General features: G+C 37.5%; 5 protein-coding genes across 5 annotated transcripts; all 5 read right to left on the bottom strand.

Annotated features, from left to right (window-relative positions):
- Positions 2,960 to 3,769, bottom strand: LOC104709092 (F-box/kelch-repeat protein At3g04660-like). Its single transcript, XM_010425758.1, has one exon. It carries the CDS (start codon positions 3,767 to 3,769, stop codon positions 2,960 to 2,962), a length of 810 nt encoding a protein of 269 aa, XP_010424060.1.
- Positions 5,581 to 6,750, bottom strand: LOC104709091 (F-box/kelch-repeat protein At3g04660-like). The gene has a single exon (XM_010425757.1). It carries the CDS (start codon positions 6,748 to 6,750, stop codon positions 5,581 to 5,583), a length of 1,170 nt encoding a protein of 389 aa, XP_010424059.1.
- LOC104705441 (F-box/kelch-repeat protein At3g04660-like) lies at positions 7,341 to 9,019 on the bottom strand. Its single transcript, XM_019229111.1, has 2 exons — positions 8,741 to 9,019; positions 7,341 to 8,654 (listed from the first exon to the last, which is right to left on the bottom strand). The coding sequence occupies exons 1-2, from the start codon at positions 8,882 to 8,884 to the stop codon at positions 7,449 to 7,451; spliced, it is 1,350 nt and encodes a 449-aa protein (XP_019084656.1). The 5' UTR covers positions 8,885 to 9,019; the 3' UTR covers positions 7,341 to 7,448.
- On the bottom strand, positions 12,095 to 14,504 carry LOC104705440. The gene is made up of 2 exons (XM_010421452.2): positions 13,353 to 14,504; positions 12,095 to 13,042 (listed from the first exon to the last, which is right to left on the bottom strand). The coding sequence occupies exons 1-2, from the start codon at positions 13,875 to 13,877 to the stop codon at positions 12,404 to 12,406; spliced, it is 1,164 nt and encodes a 387-aa protein (XP_010419754.1). The 5' UTR covers positions 13,878 to 14,504; the 3' UTR covers positions 12,095 to 12,403.
- Positions 14,778 to 18,208, bottom strand: LOC104705439 (alpha-glucosidase-like). Its single transcript, XM_010421451.1, has 6 exons — positions 17,901 to 18,208; positions 17,073 to 17,779; positions 16,672 to 16,902; positions 15,935 to 16,581; positions 15,432 to 15,855; positions 14,778 to 15,345 (listed from the first exon to the last, which is right to left on the bottom strand). Exons 1-6 carry the CDS (start codon positions 18,152 to 18,154, stop codon positions 14,876 to 14,878), a joined length of 2,733 nt encoding a protein of 910 aa, XP_010419753.1. The 5' UTR covers positions 18,155 to 18,208; the 3' UTR covers positions 14,778 to 14,875.

Here is an 18,303-nt window from a genome sequence, read left to right as displayed (position 1 = left end):
AATTTTTTCATCCTTTTATTTGTTTCTGGTGGCCTAGTGTAACATCACATTGTTCTTATCAAAACTAAACGGTGAACATAAGAAGTTAAAGAACAATGTGAATAATTTGGATTGGCCGAGTTTTGAGAATACGATGTGAATGTGAACCACCAAAACCCTTGTTGGATCTTCCAGTTTCCAGGGTTCTATTTTTTTAACTTTTTTTCTCCTCCTTTTCTTTATTGGTAATTTGTATATGAACCCCTCATGTTATTTACTTTCATCAAATAAACTCTTTTTTTTTTTTTAATAAAATGTAAAAAAAATTTGGAATTTTTTATTTTTACATCAAGTGCAACTTATGGTTAAAGAGTTTTTGAGCTTACACCCTTCTTTTATTCATTAGTAATTTTCTCCTTTCTTTTTGTTTCAAACTTTTTTGCTATCAGAATTCAACCGAGATCGAGTCCTGTATTAAAAGGACTTCTTATCATTGTTTTCACCTAAACATTTTGAAACATGAGCTGATGAACCCTAAATAATTCTCAATTTGATCTGAGAGAGATACAAGTTGTATTCAATTGGTTATTTCTTACCAAGTTCAAGTTTCTATTTTGTGAATCTTAATTTCAGTTTCTTACTTTATATCGTAATTTACATCTCTCCGAGTCCTATCTTGTGCTGCCCATCAATTTCCAGATTTGCTCTTGAGTGTGTGAAGACTGAAGAGAGAGAGAGAGCTTGATGGTACAATAGACTAATCTCTCTCGTATGACCTGATTTAATTAAAGAGTAATAATTGTGAAGTCTTTTTGTGTTTTTGTATTAAAATTAATTTTTAGATAAAATATAAAAAAGTTTAGTTGAATATGATAAAAGTATATTATACAAACTTAAAGAGACAGAGAGAAAAATTCAATATATAACTTAGGTATCTATAGGTAATCCAAAATCTATCGGGTTTTTCTTCCAGATTTATCCATTCGAACTCAAAATCTATTGGGTTTTTGCAAACATGTTTATTTTGGATTTGGATCAGATCGGATTTTTATGATTTTATCAATAACAACATATCTAAGATCGACAGTCAAAATAATTATTCAAAAATATTTTAGTTTTAAAATATTTACATTTATCTTTCAAATATTATTAATTTTAATTTTAATTTTAATTTTAGCAAAAATTAGGTTAATTTAAGCATATCTTTATATAAAAGAATGTAAATTGTAACACTATTTTTATTTGAATCAATATAGTTATTATGGATTCTCGGCAAAAAAGTTTTTTTTTATAACACCTGAAACCGTGAAATCACAATCTAAATCGGATTCGATTAAAGAGATCTTTTTGGTGGTTCCGCAACGGGTGTTGCTGCTCCGTCACCGAGACACGTGCCAATTCCAGTTTGTTTTCGTTTAAGGACAACCAAAAACATGGAAACTAATGCAGTAATACATTTCCTTAAGTCATAGAAACAAAAGAAAAAAGGAAACATATATCACCCAAAAACGTTCACAACGGAAAAATTAGAAACCAAAAGGAAAATACGACATGTTTCCTTTTTTGCTAAAAACCAAATCCAAGTAAGTTTATGAACTCAACATCGATTATAAATAACCCATTAACCCTCTCATTATTTCTCACAATCAATCGATCAAAGCTTTGTTTCGTTTGAAAAGCAGAGAAGACGAAGAAGAAGAATCCATAAGAAGAAGAGTACTCTGCTGTTCTTAAAATCAACCCTCAAAAAACTTACTTGAAGATGTCGATGACGATAATACACCGTTACCTCGTTCGTGACTTTTTCGATGTTCCGTTTGTTACGCCACACGGATTTGGTTACCACCACTTCTGTCGTGACTCCTTTTTACATTTTCCTCAAAGAGTTGTTCCTCTTTTGCGCTTGAAGAAGAAACCTTCACAAAAACCCTACTTCAAACCTTCTAATACCACAAAGCCGCAATCTTACAACCCTGATCCGGTTCAAGCACCGACTCAAGAAGGAGACTTTTTTGATGGTTCGGTCACGATGTGTGCTGCTCCTTCGCCAAGACACGTACCGATTCCGATATTTTGTGGTAGAGAGATGACGAAAGTATCTTCAAAGCTAACCAAGACTTGAAGAATATGAGAGAATTCAAGAGACCAAGCTTTTTTTTTTTTTTTAAAGAGTTTTTGTTAAGCAATTATTTTTCTTCCTTTCTTTGTGAATTTTGTTCAGTAATCAGTATTCACCAATGTTTACTGTACTAGAGTCGCAAGTTGTAAAGGCATTCTTATTTACAATAATAATAAAATCATGTGAAACTAATAATTTGTTTCCCAGCATAATTGTTGTTATATGTGATTTAGTATAGCAAAATGTTTACTTAATTTATCTTCAAATTATGTTTCAAGGATCAAATTATGCACCAATTGTATGGAGAGTACTATAAGCAAAGAGAATTAATCTTGTTCACAAATCAAAAACTTTTGGAGTAATCCCAATGAAAGACACAACTTTGTATAACATTTGCTGGGTCTCCTCTCCAAAGGTAACCAAATATGAAATACGTAGCTAGAGAAAAACTAAAAAATATCTTTAGTCAAAACAAGAACCATTGAACTAAGATACCATATCCGAGGTCAGAAAATTTAAAAAAACCAGCAAGTCAACAAACAAACGAATTAATAGCCTTCCTTTAGAGAATTATAGGACGCTCCACATAATCCAAGAAGAGGCTCACAGAACGCAAGTTATCTCCAAGTCCTTCAATCTCAACTCTTCTGGCAATATCTTCCTTGGGATCATAACTGATAATACAGACTGGTGTTGAGAATATGAATTCGCCGGAACTAGCGACACCTCTGCAAGAGAAGTGGTCTCGTCGTCCAACTAAATCATTCCAAGAAGGAACCACGACAGAGATCTTTGACCATTCTTGTTTGACGACATCTTCCAAAACCCACATATCAAATTTACCAAAATATGAGTCCTTCGCTAAGCCACCTTGCTATGGTAGTTCAGCAAAACAGAACCACGACGAAAATTTTCAGCAACATCGGGTAATTTAACAAGAGTAAACTCTTCCAATCTCACATCAAAGCACACAAGTAGAGACCTTTGTCTCTTACTGTTGGACCAAGCTCCGTAATAAACAAGACCGTTGCTGCATATCCCTTTGGTTGCAGGACAATGCCGAACCTTACACTTGATCATCCTCCATGCAGCTCCTCCTCCACCTATAGTGAAAACTTGATGCTCTTCGCTCACAACCTTTCGAGAAGTTTGCAATACCGTCATCCACAAGACTTTGTATTCATCGTTAACCGGATCGTATCCCAAAAATATTGAAATCCCTTTTCTCTTAGTTCTGACTTTAGGTAAAACCAAGAACTGGCCCGTGCTAGGATTCGAAACCACCAACCTATCCCAATCTTGAAAGCAGATCAAGCCGCATACAGGTGGATAAACGTTGTAACTTAGTGGATAGAGCGGCGTATCAAGATTCAGAGAAAAGCTTGACACTGTAGAAGTGTAAGAAGACGGTGCTGCCTTCAGAGACTGAGACGGCTTGATCTGGAAGAAACGGGTGCTTTCACGATCGAATGAGAAGAGAAAACGCGGACGAGATAGAGATTGTTTCTGGTACAGATCGATGAAATTTTTGCCTCGGATGATAGAAGACCAGAGCTTCGAGACGACGACGAGCTTTGGTATGGATTTAGCCGGCAAGTTCAAAAGAATCTTTTCGATCAGATCTTGAGGAAGATAAGATGATGAGCCCTTCTCCTTCTTAACACTTTCCATGGCGATTTCTCTTCTGCTTTTTTCTTTCTTCCCGGCCAGGATCGATTTCTAAAACCGTTATATATTAAACGAATCTTTTTCTTTTTGTTTTGGATTAACAATTTGATATGAATATGATATAACGTCCAACATTTAATAACGGTTTTAGATGATATATATATATATATATATATACTAGATTATGATCCACACTATACGGCCGGGCAAGCTTTTTTTTTCAAAAATATACTATTTTAATACTAATTTTGCTAATATACTCTTTTGTTAATTTTAATGATTTAGTATATAATTCGTGGTATACCGCACTACAATTGTAAAACTATAAAAATCCAACAACGTAGCAGCTATCTACAGAAGAAGACGGTGACGCTGCCTCCAGAGACTGCAGAGAGACTGAGTTGAAGAACCGGATGCTTTCACGGTGGAACGAGATGAGAAAACATGGACGAGTTAAAGATTGTTCCAGGTAGAGATCGATGAAATGTTTGCTGCGGATTATAGAAGACCAGAGCTTCGAGACGACGATGAGCTTTGGTATGGATTTACTCGGCAAATTCAGAAGAATCTCTATGATCAGATCTTCAGATAGAGAAGAAAATGATGAGCCATCTCGTATTTTTTGGATCGTTCTCCTTCGTAACCCTTTCCATGGCGATTCCTCTGCTTTTTCTTTCTTCCCTTCCCGCCCTTGAAACAGATTTCTAAAACCGTTATAAATATACCAACGAATTTTATTTTTTATGTTGCGCAAACAATTTTATAATAATTAATATTTATCTAATTTTATAATGAAGGTGGTATGAAAGACAATTTTTTCTTCCTTTTATTTGTTTCTGGTGGCCTAGTGACTAGTGTAACCTCAAAACCAAACGGTGAACATAAGAAGTTAAAGAACAATGTGAATAATTTCGATTGGTCGAGTTTTGAGAATACGATGTGAATGTGAACCACCAAAAGTCCAAAACCCTCGTTGGCTCTTCCAATTCCAGGGTTCTATTTTTCAACTTTTTTTTTTTTTCTCTTTTCTTTATTGGTAATTTGTATATGAATCCTTGATGTTATATATTTCCATCAAATAAACTCTGCTTTAAAAAAAAAAAAAATTGATAAATAACTTTTTAACCCTCACATTATTTTCTTACAATCGCTCTAATTCACATCGAAGAGTCTACAATTAAATATCTGATCGACAATAAAAAAAAAAAGTTGAAGATGTTGATTATGCTAACACATTGTTACACTGTTAGATGTTGTTTCCCAGCATAATTGTTGTTATATGTGGATTGTGATCTAGTAGCAAAATGTTTACTTAATTTATCTTCAAATTATGCACCACTTGTATGGAGAGTACTATAAGCAAAGAAAATTAATCTTGTTCACAAATCAAAAACTTTTGGAGTAATCACCATGAAAGCAGGCCCGGCTCTTGGGGTGTGCGGGGTGTGCAATCGCACCGGGTCCCAACTTTTTATCAATTTCTTCTTTACACTTGAATGCCCTAAAGTATCAAATAATTATTAAAAAGGGTCCAAATATTTGAAATGTTACATATTTAGCCTACAATTTTTCCAAAAAAAAATATTTTAGCACCAGGCCGAATAAATTTTTGAGCCGGCCCTGCATGAAAGACACAACTTGAAAGACACATATTTGGTCTCCTCTTCAAAGGTAACCAAATATGAAATACGTAGCTAGAGAAAAACTAAAAATTATCTTTAATCAAAACCAGAACCATTGAACTAAGATACCATATCCGAGATCAGAAAATAAAAAAAAACCAGCAAGTCATGAAACAAACGTATAGCCTTCCTTTAGAGAATTATAGGACGCTCCACATGATCCAAGTAGAGTCTCACAGAACGCAAGGTATCTCCAAGTCCTTCAATCTCAACTCTTTTGGCAATATCTTCCTTGGGATCGTAACTGATAACACTAAACGGGCCACGCCAATAGACTGATGCGAATATGAATTTGCCGGAACTAACGACACCTCTGAAAGAGAAGTAGTCTCGTCGTCCAACTAAATCATTCCAAGAAGGAACCACGACAGAGATCTTTGACCATTCTTGTTTGACGACATCTCCCAAAACCCACATATCAAATTTACCAAAATCTGTGTGATTGGCTAAAGCCACCTTGCTATGGTAGTTCACCAAAACAGAACCAAAACGAACAATTTCAACACCATCGGGTAATTTAACACGAGTAAACTCTTCCAGTGTCACATCAAAGCACACAATTAGAGACCTTTTTCCCTTATTGTTGGACCAAGCTCCGTAATAAACAAGACCGTTGCTGCATAGCTCTTTCACTTTGGGTACAGGACAATGCGGAACCTTACATTTGATCATTCTCCATGTAGCTTCTTCTTTTTCCTTCTTCTCAGCTCCTCCACCTAAAGTGAAAACTTGATGCTCTTCGCTCACAACCTTTCGAGAAGTTTGCAATACCGTCATGCACAAGACTTTGTATTCATCTTTAACCGGATCGTATCCCAAAAATCTTGATATCCCTTTTCTCCTAGTGTTGAGTTTGGGTAAAACCAAGAACTGGCCCGTGCTAGGGTTCGAAACCACCACCTTATCCAGATTTTGGAAGCAGATCAAGCCGCATACAGGTGGATAAACGTTGTAACTTAGTGTATCAAGATTCAGAGGATAGCTTGATGTTGTACAAGTGTAAGAAGAAGACGGTGATCCTGCCTCCAGAGACTGAGACGGCTTGATCTGGAAGAACTGGATGCTATCACGGTGGAACGAGAGGAGAAAACACGGACGAGTTAAAGATAGTTTCAGGTAGAGATCGATGAACTGTTTGCTGCGGATGATAGAAGACCAGAGCTTCGAGACGACGACGAGCTTTGGTATGGATTTAGTCGGCAACTGCAGAAGAATCTTTATGATCAGATCTTCAGATAGAGAAGAAAATGATGAGCCATCATCTCGTTTTTGTGGATCGTTCTCCTTCTTGACCCTTTTCATGGCGATTCCTCTGCTTTTTTGTTTTTTCTTCCCGGCCAGAAACAAATTCCAAAACCGTTATTTATACATATATACCAACGAATTTTGTTTTGTTTTTATGTTGCGTAAACAACTTTACAATAATGAATAAATATCTGATGTTTGCATATGAACCCCTGATGTTTTACGCTTACAACAAATAAACCCTTCTTTTATTCATTGATAGTTTTTCATATAAACCCTTCTAATAAACCCTTTTGCGTTGATCTTTTTCTAGCATAATTGTTGTCATATGAGGTCTGCTGAGAAACTTACAACAATATTAACAGAAAGAGCTAATAGCAAAGTTAATGTTTACAATAATATTAATCTCTATCTTCAAATTATGTGCCAAAGATTCTTATTATGAACCAACTTTATGGAGACTATACGCAAGAGCATTAGTCTTGTACACAAATAAAACCCCTTTTGTAGTAATCACCATGAAAACACAAAAAGTGTATATTCTCTCCAAAGATAACTAATACATATATATATAAGAGATTGCTAGTTCTAGAGGAAAACTAAAAACTTAACTTTAATCAAAACCAGAACCATTGAACTAGATAGATCAAAGAAACTACTAGACAAATATGATGAAATGTTTCAAAGATAAAAAGGACTGTTAGAAAAACCAGCAGGTAGTCATCAATCATCAAACATATACAAATAGAGTTTCTTTAGAAAAATGTAGGACACTCTGCATAATCCAATAAGACTATCACATATTGCAACCCATGATTAAATCCTTCAATCTCAACTCTTCTGGCGACGTCTTTCTTGGGATCGTAACTGACAATAAAGAACCGGCCATCCGAATAGAAGTATGCTGAGAATATGAATTCGCCGGAACTAATGACACCTCTGCAATAGAAAAAGTATCCTCCAACTAAATCAGTCCAAGAAGGAACCACAACTAAGATCTCTGACCATTCTTGTTTGACGACATCATCCAAAACCCGCATACCAAAGTTACCATTATGTGAGAAATTCAATAAAGCCACCTTCCCCTGGTAGTTGACCAATTCAGATCCACCACTAAAAATTTCGACACCATCGGGTAACTTAACAAGAGTAAACTCTTCCGATCTCACATCAAAGCAAACAACTAGAGATCCTCGTTTATGTATATCACTGTTGGACCAAGCTCCGTAATAAATGACCCCGTTCGTCATCCATAGCCCTCTGGTTACAGGACAATGTGGAACCTTACATTTGATCATTCTCCATGCAGCTCCTCCTCCACCTAAAGTGAAAACTTGATGCTCCTCGCTCACAACTGGTTCACGTTTTTGCAATACCGTCATGCACAAGACTTTGTATTCATCTCCGATCGGATCGTACCCGAAAAATCTTGATATCCGTCTTCTCCTAGTTCTGACTTTTGGTAAAACCAAGAACTGGCCCGTGCTAGGATTCGTAATCACCACCTTATCCAAATCTTTAACGCAGATCAAGCCGCGCACCGGCGGAGTAATGTAGTGACATTCTGACAAGAGCCGCAGATCAAACCTGACATAAAAGCGTGACGTAGTAGTGCAAGAAGACGGTGCTGCTGCTGCCTCCTCCTGAGATTGAGAGATTGAGTGGAAGAACAGGATGCTGTTACGTTCGAATGAAAAGAGAGAACGCGGACGAGACTGAGATTGTTCCAGGTACTGATCGATGAAACTTTTGCTGCGGATGATAGAAGACCATAGCTTAGAGACGACGATGAGCTTTGGTATTGATTTAGTAGGCAACTTCAGAAGAATCTCTATGATCAGATCTTGAGGAAGATAAGCTGATGTGTTGTCGTCTCGTATCTGTGAAACGTTCTCCTTCTTAACCCTCTTCATAGCGATTCCTCTGCTTTTTCTTTCTTTCTTCCCGGGTATAACCGATATCTAAAACCGTTATTATATATATACATAGACTCAACGAATCTTTTTCTTTTAGAATTAACAATTTGATATGATATAATATAACTTACGGTAATTGGGTGAGATGATATATACCCAATGGGCCTCAAATATGAAAGTCCAACATTTTTTTTTTCCTTTTTATAAAACTTTTTTTTACAAATAAAGTAATAAACAGTAACAGGTGACCTGCGAAGTAAAAAGGAACCAATCATGGGCCAAATAGAACAAATACGCTATAACATCAAAAACCAGACGGTGAATCATGTGAACATATTGAATTATTGCCTTGTAGACCCACCAAGGCAGGTTTGGTAAATTGATTTGATCATATTGATGCAATGAATTAACGGAAGTAAACACATAAATTAACCTTATATACAATCGAAAGACATTTATGATTTATGATGAAGGATTTGTAAAACTATAAAAATCCAACAACGTAGCTATCTAGAGAATCACACAGCACAACACTAAACACGTTACAAATTTCAATACTAGTAATCCAACAGTTGATTATTCTTGACCGCCGTGTAGACAAAATAAAAGCTACAACTTATATAATTTCTTGTGCCAACAAAAGTCATTAAAGTTTCACTATCATCAAATAATTCCTCCCAATCAATACTATTGACCAAAATTTGTGTCTCATTAAGAAAACTTCAATTCCGTTATTATAACCCCTCATAATTTTTCTTCATAGCTGATAAAGAAAGGTCAAGCTTTCGTATTGGTACTTTAGTTGTTCAGTTGATTCCACACGCCAACGTGATTTTGTTTTAACAAGTCATACCGCAATTTTCCAAAAAACACAACGTCAGGGTCCATATTTGAAACGAGTATCATCAACATTCGACAGTGCAGAGCTCTAAAAGAACAGAAGCAATGGACATTTGTGCTGCATAATTCTGAAAACTATTAAAACAATGCACAAATCATTTAACCCCCACCACCACTACTTCAAAGCTTTATCAAAATGTGTAATAATTGGAAAGCGAAATTGAACCACACTACTCACACAGGTTGAGCAAAATATTTAACAAACTACTGTACAAACAAGATATTGTAACTCAACATTAATTCATTAGCATCATTATATATATAAGTTCAATGGACAATAATTACTGGTTTCGATTTTTAAATTTCAGATTCGGTAATTTGTTTAACGCTTGACCATTTTTTTTTTTTGTTGCGTTAGAATCAGATTCAATTCCCACCAGCGTATGATTTGATGCCAACAAAAATAAACAATGATTTGATTCTGAGTAACAGTTGGATTTTGTGTTGGAATGATTCGATTTAAACGTGTTTGGAATATATTCTTCAATTTTATAAAATTTTCAACTACTCTGTATGCATTTTCTCAAAATTTCTCAGGATTTGTGTGGAATCGTTAGGCATAACGAACAAGAGATCTAAGAAGAAACAACATCCATAAATAAATAGAATAGATTCAATAATATCATATCAAAAAAACCACATCCCATAACTACTAAAACCACAAATAATACTCAGAATAATAAGAGATCCTCAATACAGATATGAAGATCTTAAGAACATAGAAGAAAGAAAGAAAGAAAGAGCTAGGTAGAAATGAGATCTATAAGCTTCGGAATGATACACACGAGAACGGACGAATAATAATGATGAATGGCCTATACCGGATAATAAACTCTGTACGAAATCACCATCTTAGCAAAATAAACTTAGATCCGAAGAGCAGAGCCGAAGACAAGAGCCGCAACTGCTGCTACTCCAGCTGAGACGAAAGAAGCAGAGATCGCGCTAGATCCAGAAGCAGGACTTGGTGCTGGAGCTTCAGACTGAGCAGAAACAGCGACGACGGAGATGATCACCATCATGATAGCAACGATTGAAGCCTTAGTAGAGAACGCCATTTCGAAGAAAGAGTGAGTACCTGTTAAAAAAGAGAGGCTAGGGTTTGTGTATGCTTAAGCTCTTGAGGGTTTTTCTAAAAAAATGCAATGTGGTGTGAGGTGCTTATAAAGAAGAGGTCGGGGGGCAGGAGTTATGAAGCTGCCCGGATATATCCAGCTGTGATTATGATAAATCAACGGTTGATATTGCACTTGTGGAATCACTGAGATTTCGACAGGTCATCTCTCTGCCGTTACGGCGCCGTTTGCGAGGATATTTGTTTTTTTTTGTTTAACGCTCGTACGAGGAGCGTGCATATAACTCGCTCGCGTGAAAAGACGCAACGGTCTTGTGAGTTTTTTTTTGGTTGTTACGGCGCGTGGAGAAATTTGGATGAGCTGTCTATTTTCTGGAACAGAGTAACGGCAAAACGCGGTTTCGTGAAGGAAACGGCCAAGATGCGCAGACTTGTGTTGGAAGAGCAGAGTAGGGACCAAAGTTTTTATTTTTATTTGCTTGCACATGGTTCGTGTAACGGCTAAGTTGTGTATAAAGAGTTTGATTTCTCTAAGCAATGTTGATTAAATTACTTTTTCTAAGGGAATTTGAAAACTTGGTATACAATTATGTTTGGTGAACAACTCATCTTTCTTTTTTTCTTTTTCTTTTGGGAATCATAGAAAATGAATGTGATATTGAAAAGATTAGGCAAATAGGAAATTTTGGAAAACTATTATTTGAGATGATATAGGAGAATAGTATTATATATTTTGTTTATTTTAATTATTATCATGATGATTTGTCAAAATGGTCTTGTTTTCCAATAACTTATTAATAGCATTTAAATCATCATATAGATGTGGTTTTTATTTTGAGAAAAATGTGAGACAACCTGGTTGAATGGGTGGGATTTTCTCCTCTAGTTAATAGAAAAATTCAGATTGAAGAATATAATTAAAATTAATTTCTTGAGACCCATATTGAAAAGATGATAATAATTTCTCATTGTTTATTTTTCAAAACGAAAAAAAAAGAAAAATTGGTGGATTTTGTGGAATTTCTTTGTATCCTAGAGAACATATTCCAATAAAAAATGAAATTTGAAACCTTCTTTTCCTCCTCAAATGAAACCTTTTCACATACTTTAATGCATTTGCCAAAAAGGAATAACTTTATTGCTTTATTCACATTTTTAAAGAGAACAAAAAAGAAAGACAGATGGTAGACGTTGGCAGGCTCTTGAGCGTTTCGAGAACCTTCCATTAGGTGTGAAAGTGTGTCTCCACCTGGCTCTTTTTTTTTTCTTCCCATTGTGTCATTTAGTTCTTCTAATCTTCTGGATTCACATTCAAAGCACATATCTTGGTCGGTAAGCAAATTTATTTTTTTAGTTTTCAGGTCGGTAAACGAAGTACCAAGACTAGTTTTATAAACATCCATGATAACTTGTTTATAATCGTATAAAATGAGTTACAGACAATAACAATGTTGAGGCACGAGACTTGAGAGTAAATAATCCGGATAAATAAGACAAAACATTTAGAAAAAAAAAAAAAAAACAAATTGTGATTCAGTAAAACTTGTGTAAACCTGTTTTACTTGATGCATCGGAAAAGAAAAAGGGAGTCCCAAGACTATCTAAAAGAAAAATTGATCTATGCATAGTAATCCTCTAAATATATAAAGTTTACATATGACTGGATCCTGTAGTGCAACCTAGTTTCTCTTTACTAATATCTCATTTCTTCCAAACTAATAATATCACAAACAAACAAAATAATATAATATCGGCCTATCCACCCATTTCGTGACCTCTATTGATGTCAAGATGTTCAGGAGACTTTACTATAAACTAGTCAAAATCCAAGAATCTTCGGAGCAATGTGAAGCAAAGGCTCAAGAGCACTCGGAGCAAACTTCCTAGCAAAGAGATAGCACATGGAAGTGTTGCGACCATTGTAAGTGCAGTTTCTTCCATCAAAGATTCTTCCAAAGAACTTCTCTGTAATGTCCGATCTCCCAAACGTAGCCGGGTGGGGACCTCCCCTAGACCAGTCCACCCACGTTATGCTCCGGTTAGCCAAGACCGCTGGCTTCTCAATTGTCAGCATTGTCGGGAAGTAATGCTCGTCCACATAGCAAGCGGGTCTGCAAAACTCTTTGAATTTCGGGTAATACAATGTGTCTTTGACAATGGTAGCTGCGAGGTCCCTGTTAATCTCAAACCATTGAGACCCTTTTCGCCATTTGGTAAGGGGAACTTCAGGTTCCATGTTCCCGTTGTAGCGGCCGCGCCCATATGGCCCAGGGTCATCAAAAGCACCCATGAAGCTGTGTTTTGATCGGCTTATGTAGCTGTAGATGGTTGTGAAGTTGTAGAGTGGAATACATGACTCTGAGACGAGCACAAACCATTCGTTGTTGATATCGAGCAGCGCGTTGGCGAGAAGCCGCTTCTCTGCATCACACATGGACATTCTCCCCCATTCTGCAACCTGCACAATGATGCATCCAAATTACAGTAAAACCAATTAGCTTCAAAGCAAATCTGAATAACTACTTGAACAAAAGGCTACTAAAAACACCAAATTTGATTCTAGAGTTACATTCTCTGATACTTTATTTAATTGGTAATTCCAAAGCAATGACTACATGCATCCATAAAGGCTGTATGGTGTACCAAGACAATATGTGATGCCAAAAAGGCTACTAAAAACACCAAGTTTGATCCAAGAGCTCTAATTTCTCATTACTATATGTAAAACTGGTATCCATGTAACAGAGGAGGAATAAAAAGAAGCAGACCTGGCTCAGTATCTGCCTCCGGTGGAAAACAGAATTAGCTGGAAACTTGGCAGTAAAAGAAGGGTGAGGATGAAGGTAAACCGAGTAAAGCCCGTTGTGACCTTTAAGAAACCTCTCCCAAAGCGAAGCAAGCGGCAAGGGACCTTTAGTCAAGAACATAAACGCAATCTTTGGAACCCTTTTAAAAGGATACTCTTTTCTCCGAGGCCAAAAAGAAGCACGCCAAAGAAGCTCTTCATCACTCATATTATGCATCAAAACCGCAGGAGGTTGTATCCATTTACTCAAACCATTGGATTCATCGTCACGGCATGGCACAAAGCTAGAAGTCACTGTGGTTACTACACTTTGGAATCCAGTATACTTGATTGTAGATACACTAATGATGAAGACAGTAATAGCAAAAGCAAGGAAAAAGCCTAGCAGAAGTAGCAGTTTCGTAGGGAATGCCTTGTATTGCCCTGTTCTAACAACCGTGATTCCATTATCTTTCCCTTCTTCCAACTGTACAACCCTATTCTGCATCTCTTTATATATATAGTCGCAAACTAATTCTAAACAAAGCAGATTCTGATTCTGCTTCTAACTTGATCTAAGTTCTGAATCTGAAATCTGAATCAACTAAGCCTAATATAAAAAAAGTCAATGAATTGATTGCTCAAACTAAGAAGTAAGAAGTCCAGATCTCCTCCGCTAATCCCGAGGCAGGTTGTGAGACTTCACCAGCAAGACAGAATCAACTAAATCGGGAAAGTTGTCAAATACAAATCGATAGCCGCAGGATACGGAATCGGAAGTATCTAAAGTTGATTCAGTTACTAATTTCTTCAACGGGCGAGGAAATCGAGACTAGGATCTAGAGAGATGAGCTAATTTAAGAAACTTACTCCCATCTCTTTCTCTCTCTCAAGTCTTCACAGAGAAGAGGGGAAAAAGAAGAGAATAATCCACGTGTCGAGCTTACAAGGAAAAAAGTAAGAATCAAATTCAATAATGGGAAGATGACGACGGAGAAAGCACCGAGAAGAAGTTACGAATCCGTGAGGGAGAGAGAGAAGAGATGATGGAGAGAAAAGTAAAAGTGAGGAAGACGCCGAAAACTGTTTTTTTTGCCTTAAGACAAGACCGCTGCTTTTGCTCTGTTTGTAGCGTCGACTGCCTTTTTTTCTTATATATTATCAGAATATCAGATTTTGGAAATTCAGTCAATTAGTATAAATTTTTCTAATTAGTTTTTAATGTTAATTTCGTTGTTCAATTATAATTAACAACACGAAAGATTTTGTGGCGATATCAATTGACAAAAAAAATTCAAAGATGGTCATATGGGCTGTGGGCACAGCTATGCTCTAACATGACAACATGTGGTCGATTACAAAAAAAAAAAGGACAAATATCTATAATTCAGGAATTGCATCACATTACTTGAGTGAATTTTAATTTTTTTATTTATCAATATTCTTTACACCTTATTTATTAACCATCCAGAATGTTATCATATGAATATTGGGTATGTTTATTGTTCAAGTCAATTTCAATCTCATCTCGAACTTCTTCCCAACAAGCAACGACAGTTTAGAAACCTCCACACTGAGAAACCTTGGATCATCATCGTCCATAACTGTTTTAATAAGAGAGATTCTCGGACTCCTCAATCTCTCACCTGTCCTAACCTCGTACGTTTTCACGTTCGCTACGTTCTCGAACCCAACAAATTTTACTTTCTCGATGCTCCATTTCATTCTTGACGCGTACTCTGGGTTCACCACTTCTGATCTCAGTACCACGGATTTTCCTGTTACGTAGCACCGGAACTTCACGAGAGTCCAATCACGGTTTCCTCCTCCCCCTCCCATCTGAAGGTTCTCCCCGTCATCGAGAAACAGTTCGCCCGAGATGTTCTCATGCCGGCTGGCTACAACTAGAAGCTGATACGGTGTCTTTCTGGCGTCTCTAGTTGTCATTGCCTCTCCTTGCATTGCCACAATACTACCTATGTGATCACAAAGGTAAATCAAACTCGGTTCAAGCTCAACTCCATTTATCAAAACTGGCTATCAAAGAATAGACTATAATTACCTTCTCGAACATGAACGTTGACGTGATCTGCGGGAGTGTCAAGTCTAACGTGCTTGCCAGAATCTCCACCAACGGCAAATGAATAGTTAAAAAGATCAAACCAGTTTCCAGCAGGGAAATATGCATCGACCGTCACCTTCCCTTGCTCCAGCGCTGGAGAAACCATTATGCTTTTACCGATCAAGAACTGTGAATCGATCCCATATGTGTTAGTGTCTCGAGGAAACGAGAAGAAGAGTGGTCGCGCGATTGGGACGCCGCTAACGTGAGCCTCGTACATCAGTGTGTAGAGATGTGGGAGCAGTCTCATACGGAGGCCGAGAACCTTTCTTGCAGAAGAAGCAACAGAATCCCACAAGTATAGTTCTTGTCTGACGGTATTAAGGTTCGAATGGTCTCTTGCAAAAGGATAAAAAGCTCCAAGCTGATAATCCAAGAGCCAACGTTAGATCATGAACTCAGGAAAAGGTGTACAGATTGTGTCCGAGAAATAATCACTCTACCTGGATCCATCGACGACATAGTTCCTCGGTGGTATCATGTGAGAAACCGCAGATATCAGCTCCAACCATAGGAATCCCAAACAGACCAAAGTTGAGAATTCCAGGGATTGAGTAAGCCAAATCCTCCCATTTTGCAGCATTATCGCCGGTCCAGTGAGCCGTATACTTCCCCGAGCTTACGAACGTGGATCTCGACAAAACAAACGGTCTCTTTCCCGTTACATCCACTAAAGCCTGGTGAGTGGCTTTAGCTTCCAAGAGGCCATACAAGTTATGCGCATTGTATTCACTAACGTTTCCATAATGGATAGATGTTGCTGGTACTGTGTTATTGTTTATCGGCGCTTGGTTCCCGAAATTGTTAATCTTGTAAGGAGGATCATCGAGTGAAGATCCAGGGGATGGAGGTGAAGTTATGAAATTTGATAACTCATTCATGTCAATCCACAAACCATCCAAAGGGAGAATGTCCAGGAAAATCTTGATTTCGTTGCTCCAGAAAGTTGCAGCAGCTGGATTCAGGAAGTCGGGGAAGTATACTTTTCCGGGCCAAACCTTACCAAGATAAGGCTCACCATCTCTCTTTATGAAAACATCTGCTTCCATCCCTCTATTAAACGTCCCGTCAGAGCTGTCCACACCAATACCTACACGTAAACACAATACATTCATCTTCTAAAATCAATTTGTTGAAAGACTCTAGAGAGTAGAGACTATAGATAGTATATGGGTGTTACCAGGATCCAAGATCAGCACGTATTTCTGACCACTCTTGTGAAGTGTATCCACAAATAATTTCATCTTGTCCTCCGGGAAATTTACAGGATCCAAAGTGAAGTCTTTGTGGTTGTCCATGTAATCAATGTCTGTCCACATAACCTCAAGAGGTATTCCAGCTTTTGCATATCCATCAACTACAGATTCGAGCTGTGAAACATTCTTGTAGCCATACCTACATTGGTGGAATCCTTCACAAAATCAAAGCAAACACACACATCTCAATTCACACAAACAAGTAAAATTACCAAATGCTATGGACTAATTAACTTTAAGCAAACAAAACAAGTACTAATCTCATAACGCTATGGACTAACTCTAAGCAAACAAAATGCACACTGCACAGAGCAATGTCTCATACCAAATGACCGGTAAGGCATAGGAGCAGGTCTTCCAATAAGCTCTGTGTACTGATTCATCACCAATTCCGGTGATGGTCCGGCGAACACATAAAGATCAATGATACCTCCGATCACATTGTAAGTAATTCGATGACCTTCATACTTGACATCCATTCCATTGCTGTTCAGCAACAAAACGCCGTGAGTCGTCCCTACTTCGTCATGACCGTTCGATCCTCTTACATCCATGTAAAACGGGTGGGATCCGTAAAGGTTAACATCCGGATTCTCGCTGCCGACGTCGGCGTTCCACAGAGTCATAGTATCGCCGGGAATTAGCCTGAACGATCGCTTCGTGTGCTCTCCGAGACCGTACAAATTCGATCTGTTTGCCGGTAACGCGGAAGATAGTTGAAGGAATTGGTCTTTGAAGATGAAGTAAGTGTTCGGATCTGATTGATCCGGTGATGTGTCGAAGAGGACATCGCCGGAGGAGCGTCGGGTGACTGAGAAACCGAACGGCGTGGTGTTGTGGAGTGTGAAAACTAAGTCCGATGATGGATCTGTTAAGAAACTGTTCTCCGGCGAGTTTCCTCCGTTTACTTCCTCCGTTAAGAAGCGGCGAGGTGAGTGGTTTCCGGCGCGAGGAATAACGGATTTCGGTATCTCCCATCTTTGTTGACTAGAATCTGTGATTCTGATTCTCAATCGCTCACTCGTCTCCAAGCTGCACATATAACACAAATCATTTAAACTTTCCAAAATTATCGGCACATTTAAAATAGCTTTGAAAAACTTGCCAAATTAGATATTGATTAGAGTGAGGGAACTGAGATGATTATAATGACCTGACATGAAGACTAAGTGATTTAACATCTGGTGCGTAAACGGACGACGGTTTGATCAGGTCAAGAGTCGCCGTCAAAAGCTTCTGGTTGGAGTCAACGGCCACTGATCTGACGACGTAGCCGTATCCAACAACTGTGGCTTCTTCTCCTTCTAGTAACACTTGTGAGCTTCCATGTGATGGTGAAGCTAAGCTCGAGGAGAAGAAGACGACAACGACGAAGACGATATTGGGAAACCAGTGAAGAGATGACATTTTAGTTTTCGTGTTGGACTAGTTTTTTTTTTAATTTTTTCTTTCAATTATTCTTTGTAGATAAGATTAATCTTATTTTTTTATATTTTATAAGATTAATCTTATACTTTTTTTTTTGACAAAAAAAAAAAAAAAATTATAAGTCATTC

The sequence above is a fragment of the Camelina sativa genome, chromosome 8, assembly GCF_000633955.1.
Source record: "Camelina sativa cultivar DH55 chromosome 8, Cs, whole genome shotgun sequence".
NCBI lineage: Eukaryota > Viridiplantae > Streptophyta > Magnoliopsida > Brassicales > Brassicaceae > Camelina > Camelina sativa.
This window is presented reverse-complemented; position numbering and strand designations above follow the sequence as displayed.

Excerpts from the sequence above, each read along its gene's own strand:
- LOC104705439 (XM_010421451.1), bottom strand. The coding sequence starts at position 18,154 with ATGTCATCTCTTCACTGGTTTCCCAATATCGTCTTCGTCGTTGTCGTC. Across the intron at positions 17,780-17,900 it reads TCACTTAGTCTTCATGTCAG|CTTGGAGACGAGTGAGCGAT; the intron begins GTCATTATAATC and ends TTATATGTGCAG. Across the intron at positions 15,856-15,934 it reads TATGTCGTCGATGGATCCAG|CTTGGAGCTTTTTATCCTTT; the intron begins GTAGAGTGATTA and ends TTGGATTATCAG.
- LOC104709091 (XM_010425757.1), bottom strand. The coding sequence starts at position 6,750 with ATGAAAAGGGTCAAGAAGGAGAACGATCCACAAAAACGAGATGATGGC.
- LOC104705440 (XM_010421452.2), bottom strand. The coding sequence starts at position 13,877 with ATGCAGAATAGGGTTGTACAGTTGGAAGAAGGGAAAGATAATGGAATC. Across the intron at positions 13,043-13,352 it reads GGAGGCAGATACTGAGCCAG|GTTGCAGAATGGGGGAGAAT; the intron begins GTCTGCTTCTTT and ends ATCATTGTGCAG.
- LOC104705441 (XM_019229111.1), bottom strand. The coding sequence starts at position 8,884 with ATGATTGGTTCCTTTTTACTTCGCAGGTCACCTGTTACTGTTTATTAC. Across the intron at positions 8,655-8,740 it reads TATCATCTCACCCAATTACC|ATATCGGTTATACCCGGGAA; the intron begins GTAAGTTATATT and ends TAACGGTTTTAG.
- LOC104709092 (XM_010425758.1), bottom strand. The coding sequence starts at position 3,769 with ATGGAAAGTGTTAAGAAGGAGAAGGGCTCATCATCTTATCTTCCTCAA.